The sequence below is a fragment of the Procambarus clarkii genome, chromosome 78 (genome assembly GCF_040958095.1).
Source record: "Procambarus clarkii isolate CNS0578487 chromosome 78, FALCON_Pclarkii_2.0, whole genome shotgun sequence".
Lineage (NCBI taxonomy): Eukaryota > Metazoa > Arthropoda > Malacostraca > Decapoda > Cambaridae > Procambarus > Procambarus clarkii.
In genome coordinates, this window is record NC_091227.1 from 12,088,633 (window position 1) to 12,106,663 (window position 18,031).

The 18,031-nt window shown below is 51.3% G+C and overlaps 1 protein-coding gene across 4 annotated transcripts in view; it reads right to left on the minus strand.

The window, feature by feature from the left end:
- The window catches only part of LOC123746137 (AP-4 complex subunit mu-1), a 244,115-nt gene that overhangs the window by 105,240 nt on the left and 120,844 nt on the right, over positions 1 to 18,031 (minus strand). For all 4 annotated transcript variants that reach the window (XM_045727433.2, XM_045727432.2, XM_045727430.2 and 1 more), the window contains one exon: positions 14,591 to 14,753. In XM_045727433.2, the coding sequence (XP_045583389.1) occupies positions 14,591 to 14,753 (163 nt within the window). The remainder of the gene's footprint in view (positions 1 to 14,590; positions 14,754 to 18,031) is intronic.

Consider the following 18,031-nt stretch of genomic DNA (forward strand, 5'->3'; position numbering starts at 1 on the left):
AGGCAGAAAGAAATTTTGAAAAAGGGATTGCAGACAAATGTAAAACAGAACCAGGTCTATTCTATAAATTCATAAACAACAAATTGCAGGTAAAGGATAATATTCAGAGGTTGAAAATGGGAAATAGATTCACGGAAGATGAAAAGGAAATGTGTGAAACACTAAACGAAAAGTTCCAAAGTGTGTTTGTACAAAATGAAATCTTTAGGGAACCAGATACAATAAGAATTCCAGAGAACAACATAGAGCACATAGAGGTGTCTAGAGACGAAGTGGAAAAAATGCTCAAGGAGCTCGGTAAGAACAAAGCAGCTGGCCAAGATGGCGTTTCACTATGGGTTCTGAGAGAATGTGCATCTGAGCTCAGCATTCCACTTCACCTGATTTTTCAGGCATCCCTGTGTACAGGAATCGTAGCAGACGTATGGAAACTGGCTAACATAGTTCCACTCTACCAAAGTGGCAGCAGGGAAGACCCCCTCAATTATAGACCTGTATCATTGACAAGTGTAATAGTGAAAGTATTGGAAAAACTAATCAAAACTAAATGGGTAGAACACCTAGAGAGAAATGATATAATATCAGACAGACAGTATGGTTTTCGATCTGGAAGATCCTATGTATCGAATTTACTCAGTTTCTATGATCGAGCCACAGAGATATTACAGGAAAGAGATGGTTGGGTTGACTGCATCTATCTGGACCTAAAAAAGGCTTTCGACAGAGTTCCACATAAGAGGTTGTTCTGGAAACTGGAAAATATTGGAGGGGTGACAGGTAAGCTTCTATCATGGATGAAAAATTTTCTGACTGATAGAAAAATGAGGGCAGTAATCAGAGGCAATGTATCGGAATGGAGAAATGTCACAAGTGGAGTACCACAGGGTTCAGTTCTTGCACCAGTGATGTTTATTGCGTACATAAATGATCTACCAGTTGGTATACAGAATTATATGAACATGTTTGCTGATGATGCTAAGATAACAGGAAGGATAAGAAATTTAGATGATTGTCATGCCCTTCAAGAAGACCTGGACAAAATAAGTATATGGCACACCACTAGGCAAATGGAATTTAATGTTAATAAATGTCATGTTATGGAATGTGGAACAGGAGAACATAGACCCCACACAACCTATATATTATGTGAGAAATCTTTAAAGAATTCTGATAAAGAAAGAGATCTAGGGGTGGTTCTAGATAGAAAACTATCACCTGAGGACCACATAAAGAATATTGTGCAAGGAGCCTATGCTATGCTTTCTAACTTCAGAATTGCATTTAAATACATGGATGGCGATATACTAAAGAAATTGTTCATGACTTTTGTTAGGCCAAAGCTAGAATATGCAGCTGTTGTGTGGTGCCCATATCTTAAGAAGCACATCAACAAACTGGAAAAGGTGCAAAGACATGCTACTAAGCAGCTCCCAGAACTGAAGGGTAAGAGCTACGAGGAGAGGTTAGAAGCATTAAACATGCCAAAACTAGAAGACAGAAGAAAAAGAGGTGATATGATCACTACATACAAAATAGTAACAGGAATTGACAAAATCGACAGGGAAGATTTCCTGAGACCTGGCACTTCAAGAACAAGAGGTCATAGATTTAAACTAGCTAAACACAAATGCCGAAGAAATATAAGAAAATTCACCTTCGCAAATAGAGTGGTAGACGGTTGGAACAAGTTAAGTGAGAAGGTGGTGGAGGCCAAGACCGTCAGTAGTTTCAAAGAGTTATATGACAAAGAGTGCTGGGAAGACGGGACACCACGAGCGTAGCTCTCATCCTGTAACTACACTTAGGTAATTACACTTAGGTAATTACCCGCCGACAGACGGCCGAGAGGCAGGACCAAGGAGCCAGAGCCCACCCCACAAGCACAACTAGGTGAGGACATATATTGTAAAAGTACAAGTCGCTGACTAGTGGGCAGAGAGCACTACGCCGGCCAGGCAAAGAAGGCACAAAACTGCATCAAAAGGCCCACTTCGACAGCAAGACCGCAAAGTCCCAGCACAACCACAACATGTGCCAAGACCCAAAAAGATCAGTCTGCAAGCCAGGAAGACCCCGGAACCCCAAAAGGCAGAATCTGGTCACACGAGGAAACAAAGTCCCCTGAACCCACAAAAGGGGGCCCAAGAGGAAGAAACCTCCAGAACGAAACCAAGGAACCCAAAGGAACCTAGAATCGAACCAGGGGGAGCCCAAACCACCACATTTGCCGGCGGAGAACACCACTGAAAGGCAAAGCACAGCCCCAGCAGAACCCCCTGGGAAAACGGTCCCAACAGACCAAAAACCGAGGGACAAGGTGTGGGAGCAAGCATACCAGCCAGGGGCACTGAGCCTAAACCCATAGACTCAGACCCAAAATCAACACCCAAACGTTCCCAGAGGAACAGGCAACGGCAAGAAAACACCAGAAAAACAAAGAAACGACAACAGGAGAACAAAAACCCTGAAAAAATAATTGAAAACTCACCCGAGACGCTCGCTCGCACACCCAGATGCATGTAAACAAACCGCAACGCCGCCCTGGTGGCCACGCCGGGAAACCGGCAGACGAAAATGGCCGCCAGCTGGGGCTGTGACTGACGCTAAATACACAAAAACACGCCAGCAAATGTGGGAAGCTAGCAGACTGGATGGGCGAAAAACGTCGCCCAACAGCAGAAAAACCCCGGAATGGGCAAAACCGCCCCAGAACTGCTAGCAGGCAACCCCCACAGCCCCGGGAACCAACAACAGAGGCCCCGGGGCAGAGCCGTCCTCCAAGCCCTCCGCCCTTAAAGAAAAGCAAGAGTCCATGGGAAAGGTAACAAGAAAGGGCTGCTGGTAAGACCCAGAAGCCTTGGCAGGAGGTACAGGCTCAAACCTCCGTCCCCAACCCGAACAGGGCAGCCCCCGAAAACCGCCCGAGTCTCTGCCGCAACTAAACCCCGCCCCGACCCCGAAACCCGCAGACGGTCCGGAGCCGGGAACATGGAGGGAAAGGGGCGAACACCTAACCAACCGGGGCAGCCACGGGGTATTCGAGTGGGAAACCAACGTAGCATGTTGCAGCAACCTAACCTAGCTTGCAACACGGATGCCGCCTGTACTCTGAACAGTAATAACATCAGGAGAGTACTGGAGAACAAGCAGAGAATCACTCGCAAGACTCCGGGTCAAGGTGTCAGTGACCCAACAGGCAGCATGACGGAGGTAAAAATGGCGACTGTCACCCGGAGACAAGGGAACAGCAACCAACGATCCCGTACAAGACGGGTTGGAACCCGGAAGACACATTCAATGGTCCCCCGAGCCCGGACAGGGGTTTCCAGGGCCCATAGGGTAACAACTACGGGAAGCCCTGGCAAGGTGTTGCTAACCGGTTAAGAAACCCAAACATAACAAGAGGGTAGATTTTAGCACTGAAAACCCCTGTGACGTATACAATCACGGGGGCCTAGCAGAGGGCCGCCAAACACTACCAGTGGAACTATAACCACCTTAGGCAGACCCCCACCAGGCATGATAAATTAAAAACAAAAGAAAAACCCCGCAAAAGTACACCGTCTCCAGAGGCAACAGAAACCGGCCGCCGCTTAGGTGGCAGGCTGCGCAACACCTTGATGCCCTAACCAGCACAATACCAATCCCTACCCAGGGCCAAACAAGGGTCCCAAGCCCCAGCTGGCCCCAAGGGCGAAGCAAATGCTGAGCAGCAAGAACCTCTACGGGAATGGTTCCCGAACGCCCCAGGGAAGTTAACCCTGTTACGCAAGGGCAGTACTCACAGGGCGCTTAGGGAAGTCAGCCACTAAGCACATGCAGCCCCGGCACTGATGAAGTACTCCTGGCCACCGCACACCACAACACACGGCAGTGAACGCCACACAAGGCAAACACCGCCTAGGAAACCGAGGCCAGAGAAGCGTCAATCCCGGTTGACATTAGCGAACGAACTGAAGCTTGGCAGCCGGCGCGGTAGGTCCGGGGCTCCCCCCTCCCCCTATCGGGGTGGGGAGGGCTACGCGGACGATCGGCGTGGCAGTAAAGTGTGATGTTTGCTTGTTTGCCAGTTTCCTTGGGATTGTAGGGAGTTTTCTACCTCTCTGTTCGGTTTTTGTTGTAGTTTCTTACCATGTGGGGTTTGTTTTGTTACGCCTACCTTTCTGGGTGCCTAACCCCGGTCGATGGCAGATAAGGAAAACCCCCAACCATATGGGGTTTTCCAGGGTCATTGCTCCCTGAAACCTCTCTGAAGGGGCCAGGTTCTGGCGCTGGTCCCTGGTAGGTCTGAACTCCTTAGCTAATGTCCCGGTCTAACATAACATACATTAGCCCGATAAGCTCCAGGGAGCCGTAGGGGCTCCCCACAGAAAAGCGCATCCCCAGACATGGTACGCAGGTAACGGCAAAAAGCGCAACCGGACAACACAGGACGCACCCCCAATAAATAGAATTTTAACAAATATTTTAAAATTCGGACCAAAAACCTATTTATAATCATATAAGTGTTTGGACATCAAGATTCATGTTACATCTTTCATTTCAGTATCAAATTGTGCGCATTTTAAAGGCGCTTATTTTGATACTATCCCTAGGTCGATTGGATAAAAAATTAATTTTATACAAATATTTTTGTAGTGGATGCAAGTCCGGTCCAAAGTTAGGACTCAGGAGAAAAATAATGGACGCGAGTCCGGTCCAAAGTTACCGATAGTGTTAATAAACACGCTGTTAAACTCTGTACCAAGCAAACCCAACGTCCACATCATTAGAGCTATACTGATATAATGATACACACCACTGACGTCCCCGAAGGAACCAAAACAGTCGGTGAAGCCAAACCCGACCAGGCGGGTAGACTAGCATGGAAAAGTTCAGACTCCCACACAACCGCTCGAGCAACCGCCAAGTGACCTGGGACCACCCTCAGGAACAGCCGACAGTGGGCCCGCAGCCGCAGCAATGCCTCTGGAGGGAGAGCAAGGAAACGGTCCGAGAATCCCAAACAAGACCCAGCCAGGTCCGAACCTGGGACGGAACCAGATGACACTTCCTCCAGTTCACCAGGAACCCGAACCTGGCGAGCTGAGAAAGAACCATATCACAGGCGAGCAGACAAGCTGACCGACTGGGAGCCCACACTAGCCAGTCGTCGAGGTAGGCCAAAACCCAAATCCCTAGAAGACGCAGACGGGTCACCACAACCCGGGTCAGATGCATGAAAATGCGAGGTGCGAGATTCAAGCCAAAAGGTAGGCAGTGAAAGCGGTAAACGTGACGCCCCACCACGAGACCTAACCAGTCCCTGAACCCCGGATGAATAGGAATAAGTCGCCAATAAGCCAATAAGTATCCTTGAGCTCCAGGGACACCATCCAGGCACCCAGCTCCAACAGAAGCCGGACCTGAGACAGAGTAGTCATCCGAAAGGAGGGGCAAGGAATCCAGGGGTTCAGACGGGACAAGTCCAGAATGAACCTCAGATCCGCACAGTCCCGTTTCGGCACTGGAAACAGACGGGAAACCCACCTGAGGGACGGAGTCGTTTCGACCATGCCCAAGCGCACCCACTTCAAAACAACTTGACGAAGTGCAGGAGAAGAAACCTGCCCTGTTAGCCCCGAACCCCCCAAAGGAGGACGAGTCACCCAATGCCACCGCAGGCTGGATGACACGACCGAAAAGGCCCACAAATCGTGTGACCAAGCATGGGCAAACAGAGCCAGCCTCCCCCCCCCCCATCACCCTGTCAACTGGGCAAACCGCGAAAGAGCCGACGCCCCTTACGAAAACCCAAACGTCGAACCGGGTGATCACCGCGCCGACCAGACAACGCTGGCTCCAAAGGGAACATCGGCTCAGAAGCTGGCACCAATGGCCCACCTTGACCAGCGGAACCCTGAAACCTGGCACGATCCCTCCAAAACTGCCGAGAACAACCGCCTCGAAAAATCAACAGTTGTCGTCCTTCATAGGACGACAACTAGACGAAGCTGCTTGCAGAAACTAAGAGACCGCAGTCTCTGCAAACAGCAACGGACAAAACAGAGACGAGAACCTAAGAGCCAGGGCCCAAGTGGATTCCAAAAAGAGGGCGAGCACAGCCTGACGGCACGCGAGGCGAGAAGCAAAAAACAGAGACACCGCTTCCTTCAGAATGGCTGCAAAAAGCTTCAACAGTGCAGCCGACGCCCTAGCTGCTGAAGTCAGCTCCCCAGACGAAGGCCCTTCACTCAACGCTCCCACATCCTCCTCAAGCCAGGCAGAAGATAGCTCGAGAAGGGAAAAACGTGAGCAAATCCTCCGCAACCAACGAAGCCGAAAGAAGAGGAACCTGCACGTGAAGCTGGAAAAGGCCAACATCCCGAGAAAGCATGGGAGCGAATAAGCACGCATTAAGGTGCTCAAACTCGCCCCCCCAGGTAAACCTAAATAAAAGTAGAAGTTTCACGCCAATCAAGAGTGTGGGTCCGACAGAACCCATGCCACGCCCCCAACGAAAAGAAAGGGCAGTTTGCCAGCCAGGAAGACTCTGGAACCTCCAAACACACCCAAAAACGGGTAGACGAACTGAACTTAAACGAGGACGGATCCATCGCAGAGGCATAACCCGGGTCTCGCAAAAGGTATGCAGCAAGAGCTTCCCAAGCCACCTTCGCAGAGATACGGGAAGTAGAAAACCTCTGGAAAGACGGAGCTGAGGTACCCAAAGGAGCCCGGAACCGAACCCGGGGAGGGGCCGAACCCAAATCATACTCATACAGGGAAAGGGGGGTAAGACAACCCCTCCTCCTGCAACAATAAACCCCGCGAGGAAGGCAAACGCACCCAAGCGGGGTCAAAGGGGGGCCCAAGGCCCCCAGGTTGACTCCTCCCCAGCCCCAGGATACCCAACGTTGGGACCCGGGGCAGAGCCGTCCTCCAAACCCTTTACCCCTGAAGAAAAGGCACAGTTCAGGGGAAAGGCAGACGAGAATGGGGTCTGCTGGTGGGACCCATAAGTCTCGGCAGGAGGAACCGGCTCAAATGCCTCCGTCCCCAACCCGAATGGGGCAGTCCCCGAGGCAGCCCGAGTCTCATTACCAACTAAACCCTGTGCCGAGGCTGAAACCCTCAGACGTTTTGGAGCTGGACACAGGAGGGGGGGGGAGAGGTGCAGGATGAACCACAGGGGAAGGACCAGGAAGTGCGAAAGAAGCCAAAGCCGAAGCGACTAACACCCCCAGGTCCGGGTCCCTAAAACCAAAACAGGGCAGCCTTGGGGCATCCGGGTGGGAAACCAACCTAGCGCGATGCAGTAACCTAAACCTAACATGCAACGCTGATGCTGCGTGTACCCTAATAGGAACATCCTCAGTGTAAAACTGGAGCACAAGCAGAGTAAACGACTCTCAAGACTCCAGGTTAAAGGTGTCATTCACCCAACAGGCAGCATGATGGAGGCAAAACAGGTGACTGTCCCTCTGAGATAAGGGCACACAGCAACCTTCAAGCCCACACAAGGCAGGCTGGAACTCGGGAGACGCATCCATGGGTCCACAGAGTCCTGACAGGGGTTTCCAGGGCCTGTAAGGTAACAACTACGGGAAGCCCGAGCAAGCTGTTGGTAACCGGTTAAGAAACCCAAACAAAACAAGGGGTAGATGATAACACTGAAACCCCTGGGACATGTACAAGCATGGGAGCCTAGCAGAGGGCCACCAAGACAATGTCAGGGAAACTATAGACCCATGAGGCAGAACCTCCACCAGGCAAACACAAACAAAAAAGAAAACCCCGCAAAAATACACCGTCCTCAGAGGCAACAGGAACCGGTCGCCACTTAGGTGGCAGGTCTCACAACATCTTGACGCCCTAACCAGCACAACACCACTCCCTACCCAGGGCCAAACAAGGGCCCCAAGCCCTAGCTGGCCCCAAGGGCGAGGCAAATGCTGAGCAGCAAGAACCCCTACGGGAGTGGTTCCCGAACGCCCCAGGGAAAAAAACCCTGACATGCAATGGCAGTACTCACAGGGCGCCTAAGAAAGGAAGCCCCTAAGCGCATGTAGCCCCGGCACTGATGAGGTACTCCTGGCCGCTGCACACCACACAAAGACAGTAGAGAACGCCACACAAGGCAAACACCGCCCAGGAAATTTGATGCCAGAGAAGCGTTTATCCCGGTTGACACTAGCTTACAAACTGAAGGCAGCCAGTGCGGTGAGGTTCGGGCCCCCCTCCCCCTCTCGGGGAGGGGAGGGCTGTGCAGACGACCAGCGCGGCAGTAAAGTGTGATAATTGCTTGTTTGATTGTTTCTTTGGGGTTGTAGGAAGTTTCTACTTCTCTGTTTGGTTTTTCGTTTTAGTTTCTTACCATGTGGGGTTTGTTTTGTTATGCCTACCTTTCTGGGTGCCTAACCCCGGTCAATGGAAGATAAGGAAAAACCCCAACCACAATGGGGTTTTTCAGGGCCATTGCTCCCTGAAACCTCTCTGAAGGGGCCAGGTTTTGGCGCTGGTCCCTGGTAGGTCTGCACTCCATAGCTAATGTCCCGGTCTAGCATAACTTACATTAGCCCGATAAGCTCCAGGGAGCCATAGGGGCTCCCCACAGAAAAGCAGGAAGAGAACTGGCCCACTGGTCAGACCCTGGAGCTATGGCTGGAGGAACGGACTCGAATGCCTCCATAGCCACCCAGGAAGGGGCAACCCCCGAAACTGCCAGAGTTTCAGAAACCTGTAAACCCTGCACTGACACCGAAGCCCTCAGACGCTTCGGAGCCAGAAGCAGGAGGGGGGGGTACCGAATGAACCACAGCAGGGGAAGAACGAGGGGGCGCGGATGGAACCAAGGCCAATGCGACCAACGCCCCCAAGTCCGGGTTCCTACAAACAAAACGGGGCAGCTTCAGGGCATCCGGGGAAGCAACCAAATGAGCACACTGCAACAATCTAAACTCATCTTGCAATGCGCGAACCCGCTGCATCCGAATATCATCATCAGATTGGGTGAACTGAGCCATAAACAAGCAACAAAGCCCGCAGGACTCCGGGTCGAATTTGTCACCGACTTAACAGGCAGTATGACAGAGGCAAAACAATGAGTGTCACCCTGAGACAAGTGGACAGAGCAACCCTCAAGCTTCCAAAAGTGAGAGAAGACACAGGGGTCACATCCATAGGACTCGGGCGCCCTGTGGGGTTTCCCAGGGCCCCTAGACTGGGTCTGCTAAGGGTTTACCCAGGCAGGGTATTGCTAACCGGTGCCCAAGTTACCAACCAACACTGCTTGGTGACGTGTCCCCCCGGGACGTGTCCACTCATGAGGGCGAAGCAGGGGGGGGGGGGTTACCACCAAACACAAACAACCCAAGTATATGGGGAAAAGGAACACCAATGCAGACCACCCCCAACCAGGCAAAAATAAAAATAGAAGAAAAACCTCGCAAGAGGACAGCGTCAGAGTTGGCCGCTGTTATAGGTGAAAACTAGCTATGCAGCACCCCATGCCCCTACCAGTGCAATAACTACCACTTACCCCAAGACAAACCAGGGAGGAAACCCCCCAAAACACTCGGGCGGTCAATCGCCAAGCAGCAAAAGTCCAACAGAAGTAGACCCAAGGTGACTCGTGGAAGATAATCCCAATCCCCAAGGGCGGTACTTACAGGGCACTCAGGGAAGGTAACCCTAAGCACATGCATCCCAAGTACCTGTGAATATTACTCCCAGCTCTCACACCACCTTAGAGAAGTATTGAATCCAGGCTCAGCACAAATAAGGATCTGGAGATGGAGCCAAAATGACCAAGCCGAATCCCATCAGCCGAGGAACTAAAGGTGTGGATCGCTGGCACAAGGGTCTGGGGGTCCCCGTTTTCCCCTCCCGTGGAGGGGGGGAGCTGTGCAGATATGTGGCATGGCTGGTGTGAAGTCATGCTTGTTTGCTCGTGTGACGTCATGCTTGTTTGCTCGTTTTCCCTTGGGGGAGTTCTGTCCATTTGTTTCATTATTTTCGTTGGTTTTACCAGAATAGGGGTTTGTTTTGGGGCACTTACCTTTCTGGGTGCCTATCCCAGTCGATGGCAAATATAGAATGCTCCAAAATCACATGTGCATTTCTATAGGCCATTGCTCCTCGTACCTCTCTGAGGGGGCCAGGTTCTGGCCGTGGTCCCCAGTAGACCTAGAACTCCACCTACATCGACTGATGCCAAAAGTTAAAACTATCCCTATCAGCTTGGATAGCTCCGGGGAACCGTAGGGACTTTCCCCAGAAATATTAACTTAAAAATACATTTTATACAGAATACTACTCATATTTTTCATACACAAAACAATCAGGTATAAATATAAACCATAAATAAAATAAGTGAACATTTATGCATTTTACCTTTACTGAGGACTTTTGTTGGCGTATGGGAGACGATGAGGAGGGAGGAAGGAGCGATGTTGGTGTATGGGGAGGGTGAGGAGGAGGGAGGAAGTGGTGAGATCATCCCCTGCTCGCCTTAAATGCTCTCATATCTGCATCACTGGTTTCAGATTTTGCTTTCACACATTTTACTGCCTCTGTTATGTGGTAGCCAGTCAGAACCAGTCAGTCAGTCACATGTCAGTCAAGCATTCACAGTCAAGACCAGTCACAGTCAGTCATAACCAAAGGCAGTCAAGCATGCTCAGTTGTGGTAGCAACCAGTTAGGCATTTATGGTCAGACATGCATTTACAGTCAATCAGTCATTCACAGTCAATCAGGCATTCATAGTCACTTAGCCATTCACTGTCAATCAATCTTTCACAGTCAATCAGGCTTTCACAGTCACAACCAGTCAGTAAACAATAAGAGATTAATGTTAGGCGCTCAGGGAGTCTGGCTCCCAATCTATCAGCTGGTTGCAAGGAAGCCCACCAAATTAATGCCATCCATACTCCATATATGGCTGGGAGAGGTACAGCTGGAGGTCACCAGTGTGGGGGATGTGGAGATGGAGGTAGAGGGGAGGGTGGGGGATATAGGTAGTGGGAAGGGTGGAGGGATAGAGGTATTGGGGAGGGTCCAGTGTGCGGGATGGGGAGTCTAAGGAAGGGACCGGGGGTGACCAGCTCCTGTGTTAGTCCTAGTCGGAACTCGGAAGCTCACCAACTCACACCACCGCCTGCCTGCTCACTGCTAATTCTCTGCTAATAATCTGCCCCACCCACTCTCTCCTGACCATACTGCTACCCACCCACTCTGTGCCTGCCCTGCCACCCACCTCCTAAGTCTTTCATCTGCCACCCACCTCCTTCGTCTACCATCTGTCATCCACCTCCTTAGTCTTTCATCTGCCACCCACCTCCTTCGTCTACCATCTGTCACCCACCTTCTTAGTCTTTCATCTGCCACCCACCTCCTTAGTATACTATCTGCCACCTGCTCAATCTGATGCCTGCACGCCCACTATACCCACTCTGCCAACCATCTCACTACTGCCTGCCTGCACACACAGACACCTGCCCGATCACTGCTGTCTGCGTATCCACACACTTTGCTACCCGCCCTGCTACTGATTTCCCCACTCACTATCACTTGCCTACCCACTCGCTCTCCACGTGTTCTTCCCTTACATGATTTTAGGACTGGTGTTTCTGAAAGATTTTCTTTCCCATCACCCCTCTCCCACCTGTTTTCTCAACTCACTCATCTGCCATCCGCCAGTCCCCCCACCATCCAGGCCATCCATCCATCCATCCAGTCCTCCTCTACCATCCATCCATCCATCCAGTCCTCCTCTACCATCCATCCATCCAGTTTCCCCCACCATCCAGCCATCTGGTCCACCATATATCCATCTGGTCCACCATACATCCATCTGGTCCCCCCCACCATCCAGTCCATCCATCCATCCAGTCCATCCATCCACCATCCATCCATCCATCCATCCAGTCCACCTCCATCCATCTAGTCCCCCTATCCATCCATCCAATTCCCTCACAATCCACGCTCCCTACTCTCCCCAACGCAAAGCCGAGATCGTAAGTGGCATATTTTTCTGCGCTTGCTGCCGTCTTCAGCAACATGTCTTAAGCTGTCGTTCGGGCGCGCGGTTTTTGGCGGCCTGGACAGGGTCCAAGCTGCAACTACCAACCCAAGGCCACACAGGCCCAACAAGGCCCAGGAACATCAACGAAGGAATGTGCAGCCAGGACCCTGTCCGACCCACCGGCATGGGAGCTGGTGGCTAAGCGGACAGAACACTGGACGCGTGATCCTGTGGTCCCGGGTTCAATCCCGGGCGCCTGCGAGAAACAATGGGCAGAGTTTCTTTCACCCTGATGCCCCTGTTACCTAGCAGTAAATAGGTACCTGGGAGTTAGTCAGCTGTCACGGGCTGCTTCCTGGGGGTGGAGGCCTGGTCGAGGACCAGGCCGCAGGGACACTAAGCCCCGAAATCATCTCAAGATAACCGCCAAAAACCGCGCGCCCGAACGACAACCCAAGACATGTTGCCAAAGACAGCAGCAAGCGCAGCAAACGTATGAACGTCGGGGCACAGGAATAGATCACGGGCTGGCTGGACCGAACCATCCTATGAATGACCCAAGAGAAATGCACCCTGGAACAGGGAAGAAGGTAAACCGGAGCAACTCAAAGCGCGATCCCCGGCCACGAAAGCCGTGGCATGCAAAGAACGGTGGAGAGCCGCAACCTAGCATAACACATGATGCACTCCCGGCCAAGCCAACCAAGCATCAACAACGTCAAGGACCTCCCCAGGAAAGCAGCCGCTACAGTTGCTGCCCAAAAAGAGGGAGATTGCTGCAAGCAAACAACCCAACACGAAGGACCAAAAGAGTAGAAACCCCTGCACCAGAGGAGAGCAAGAAGCTCCTTGACCTGATCCCCAGAGGCCAATGCCAACAAAAAAAGAGCCCTGGAAAACAAACCAGAACCGAAGGGGCCACAACAAACTAAGAAGTAAAGAGAGTACCCGATCCAAGGACCAGGACGGCTCAGGCGGCGCATGAGCAGACCGGAGGTGAACCACGTCAGAAACTACTAAACAATTACTTTGGTGAAACTGGCCGTCATGTTAGGGATTCCAATCATCCTATTGATTGGTCTTCCTCCAAAATAATATTTCCTGCCTCTACTCTACACAGACACTGTCTTGTTGAATCAGCTCTGATACACAACATATCCAACATAAACTCGAGTCCTGACTTTGTTGCTGTTGACACTTCCCTTTCACAGTATATACTCAAATGTTCTAAATTTTCTAACAAACATGACCTAACATAAGCTTACCCTTACATTTATCTTTCTTTCTTTCTTTCTTTCTTTTTCTTTCCCTTGTTTACTCTTATGATCCCTTTCTTATTCCTATTACTATCCCCCCCCCCTTTATTACACCTTACCTTTCGTACCCTTTGCCTTGTTTTTTCTTCCTCTAAGATTTCCTCCTCCTCACCTCTCTTTTGCCTATTTACTGCCTTCGCTTCCTTCCCTCATCACAATCGACTTGAGAATGGTCCAGGATGGACCGAAACGTCATCGTACCTTCTTTTTCTAGTGGGGGGTTTGGTGAACTACTAAACTCAACTTAGGTGGACCTAATGGGAAGCTAGGCAGACCTCCTTCATAATAAGGGGCTATAAATAAATAAAAAATCCCAATTACAAACAAACTGGCATTCAGAGAGAGACTTGGCCACCGTGTGTGTGCAGGTTGCACTTGGCCACAGTGCACCCCACCCAAGAACAATCACTCCCTACCCAGGGCTAGATGGAAATCCCCATGAATCAGGTGATGGAGACCACTATGAGAGTGAGTCCTGGATGCCCCAGGGAAGAGAACCCTGAACACGCAAGGGTAGTATTTACAGGGTGGCTAGGGAAGCGAGTCCCAAACGCATGTTGCCTTACATACTGAAGAACACAAGGCCAACACAACTACTCTGCACAGCTGGCACAGCCACATAGGGCAAAATACAGACAGGCAAGTAAAGACAGACAGACCAAAGGTAACGTGTGCCCCCCAATGGAGGTGTGAGTTGCAGGCTTGCCTGAGCAGACTTTCCCTTTCCCCTCTCGAAGGAGGGGAAGACATTAACGAGCGGGCGTGCTAGTTGGATGACAATTTGCTTGTTTGTAAGTTTGTTTGTTTTCTTTTGGGGGGAGTTCTTTGGCTCTGTTTGGACATAGGTTGCAGTTTTCACCAGTAGAGGGTCTGTATTGGTTTGCCTACCTTTCTGGGTGCCTTTCCCAGTCAATGGCAGACATGACATACTCGAAAAACAGAGAACTCATATGGCCATTGTTCCCTGCGCCTCTCTGAGCAGGCCAGGTTCTGGCTCATGGACCCTGGTAGGCAATAGAACTCCCATAACTGATGTCCCCAAACTAAATAGCACCTATCAGTCTGGATACCTTCATGGAGCCTACTGGGCTCCCCTCAGAAATATGCAACATAAAGAGGTACATCATTAACTTGGACTTCAGAATAAGAATTGTGTTAATAATGAACATATATAGAACAAACATGTCATAATTACACGTTCCATTTATAATCTGATACAATGTCATAAAAAAAAACACTTATGTAAATTTGTTCATATCTTATTGCACCTTCTTCTGGAGTAGTTGAAAGCCGTGTGTTAAGGGTGAGAGTCAGTGTCGGGTTGCCAGGCAAGAAGCAGCGGGCCAGGATGGAACCTGTCACCTCTGCTCGTATCACAGTGCCGCCAGATGCTACAGAAGCCCACACTTTCTCCACCACATCCACATATAACTGGAATTTATAACAAAATGCAATTAGTACAATACACATGGAGATATACAATTTTACATTTGGGAAGAGCATTTACCCAAAAAACCAGTGTTGAATGTAATGAAACGCCATTTTCTGGGTGAGCCCCGGAGACTCCCTGGAGCTTATTGGGTTAATGTATGTTATATTAGACTGGGACATTAGCTAAGGAGTTCAAACCTACCAGGGACCAGCGCCAGAACCTGGCCCCTTCAGAGAGGTTTCAGGGAGCAATGGCCCTGGAAAACCCCCTTGTGGTTGGGGTTTTCCTTATCTGCCATCGAACAGGGCTTAGGCACCCAGAAAGGTAGGCATAACAAAACAAACCCCACATGGTAAAAAACTAAAACAAAAAACCAAACAGAGAGGTAGAAACTCCCTACAATCCCAAGGAAACAACCAAACAAGCAAACATCACACTTTACTGCCGCGCCGGAGCCCCGGACCTCACCGCGCCGGCTGCCTAGCATCAGTTCGGAAGCTAACCGTAAACCGGTGGGAGGGAGGGTTGCCAGGGAGCCTCCAAGGCTCACCCAGAAAATGGCGTTTCATTACATTCAATGCTGGTTTTCTGTGGGGAGCCACTACGGCTCCCTGGAGCTTCATACCCAAAGAGAAGGAAAAGAAGGGGCTGACCCGGGAGGCGGCTGCCACAAACTCCTCAACGAGAAGCCAAGACAATAGGCTGCAACCTGCGACCCAAGGCAACAAAAACGCACAGGAGCAGACGCGCGCATAAAGAACAGGCGGCCAGGAAGCTGTGCAACCCTCAAATCCTCGCACCAGAAATGAGCCCTAGGCGTCACGAACACAGCAGCGAAAGCTGCAAACGTCCGAACAGCACTGGCGCAAGGATAGACCACAGGCTGAAAGACCTAAAAACTCTGCGGCCGACCTAGGAGACCCGAGCCCTGAAACAGGAAACAAGGGGAACCGGATCAACTCAAAGCGCATCCCCAGATATGGTACGCAGGTAACCGCAATAAAGCACAACCGGACAACACAGGACGCACCCCCGCCAAACCAATCAAGCACCAATAACATAAGGACCCCCCCGGTAGGCAGCCTTCTCAACCGTCACCAGAAGGACGGAGAAAGGCTGCAAAAGTACAAACCTACCACCAGTACCAAAGAGCAGAAACCTGAACCGAAGGGGCTACCACAAACTGAGGAGAAGATAAGAGGGCACCCTGATCAAGGACGGACCAGGACGGCTCAGGTGACGCATGAGCAGGCCGGAAGTGAAACAAAACACGAGAAATCATACGAAACGGGGCAGATGTGACGTCCACCCTGAACGCAAGCCGGAGCGGCTCCGCCAGCGCCGCACAAAATGAGGCGACAGTAAGAAACATCAAATAACTGTAGTCCTGAAAACCCAAGAAAGGACAAGACAACCCGATGCGAAAGAGAAGACGACCTACGAAGAGCAAGAAAAAGGTGCATAGAAACACCAGGAATATCATACTGTCGACGAGACAAAGCTCGCAGGAGGGACACCATCAACAAAGCCACCTAATCACCACAGAGATGGTGATACCCGCGTCAAAATACCAGACGCGAAGAGCCGAGGAGTCCTGCCGAAAAGCATCCAACGTGAACGCCTCGCAGGCGGGTAAGGGCGCCACATAGAATGGGCGACGCCTAGACCATGCCGACTCTAAGACGTCCATGGCCAGGAGTCCATACGTCCGGCAGAGCCAACGAAATGAGTCGGCGACGACTGGCCAACCCGCTAACAGAGGAATGAACCGAGAAAGCCTGTCCGCTAGGACGAAGGACATACCCGGACATGAACCTCACGGTTAGCCAAACCCCGAGAATCCAGCAAACGAGCCACTCGAAGGGACCAACCCCAAAGGCAAATACCTAAGAGAAACCCTGTGGTTCCGGCAAAGAACCACCAGAGAACAGTTCAAATGGAGCTGAATGGTAGAGCACTGAGTGACCCGAACCCTCCGAAGCGCAAACCAGACAGCCACGAACTCCCGAACTGTGCTGTGAGCCCAACGGACAGACAGACCCCACCATCCCCCGGCCGACCTGGTGAGCACTGGTCACAAAGCCCCAGCCTAGAGATGACCCGTCCGTGAACACACCGAGAGAAGGCTCGGGGCGGTGCCAAGGCATGGAACCCCAAAAACCCTAAAGAGGAAACTGGTGACGCAGCACCAACACAAGATCCCCGGAGGAATGAACCCAACGATTGCAAGAGAGGCGGAAGGGGAGTCTCCGAAGGAACCAAACAGACGCCGAAGACAAACCCGACCCTGCGGGCAGACCAGCACATCGAAGTTCAGACTCCCGCACAACTGCTCGAGCAACCGCTGAGCAACCAGGGACCCCCTCATGAACAGCCGAAGGCGGGACCACAGCTGCAGCAACACTCTTGGAGGGAAGGACAAGGAGCGGTCCAAGAGCCCTAAACAAGACCCAGCCAGGTCCAAACCCAGGACAGAAACAGATGGAACGGCCTCCAGATCACCAAGAAACCAAACCCGGCGATCTGGAAAGCACCTCACACCTGGCGAGCAGACAAGCAGACCGACTGGGAGCCCACATCAGCCAGTCGTCGAGGTAGGCCAGACACCAAATCCCAAGTAGACTCAGATAGGGCACCAAGATCTGGTAAAGATGCGTAAATATATAAAGTGCCAATTACAAACTAGGGAAGGCAACAAAAGCGGCAAGCCTAAAGCCCCACTACCAACTGTGCCAGTCCCGATAAACTGGAGAACAACATGCCAAAAATTTACCTAGAGGTCCAGGACCACCATCCAGGCACCTGGCCCCAACAGAAGCCGGACCGGAGACAACAGTCCTCCGATGAGGGCATAGAATCCAAGGCGCAGACTGGAGAAGTCCAGAAGAACCGCAGATTAACCAGGCTCATGTCTGCATAGAGCAGACGGGAACCCCAAAAGGATGGGGCGGATCGACCATGTCCAACGCACCCACTAAGATGACATGACGAAGCGCAGGGGAAGAAGCCCATCCCGCCAGCCCTGAACCCCCCAAAGGGGGAGAAGCCGTTCGCCGCTGTCACCAGAGGCCGGAAGACAACGAAAAGCGCCCACTAACTGCGGGACCATGCGAGAATCAACAGAGCAAGCTGCTCCCCCAGCGCCCTGTCAACAGTGAAGGGAACAGAGCCCCTTCCGAAAGAAAAAGTATACATACACATATACACATAATGTATATACATATATATTATGTACATATACATATACCTAAAGAATGACAGGTATATAAACATCTCC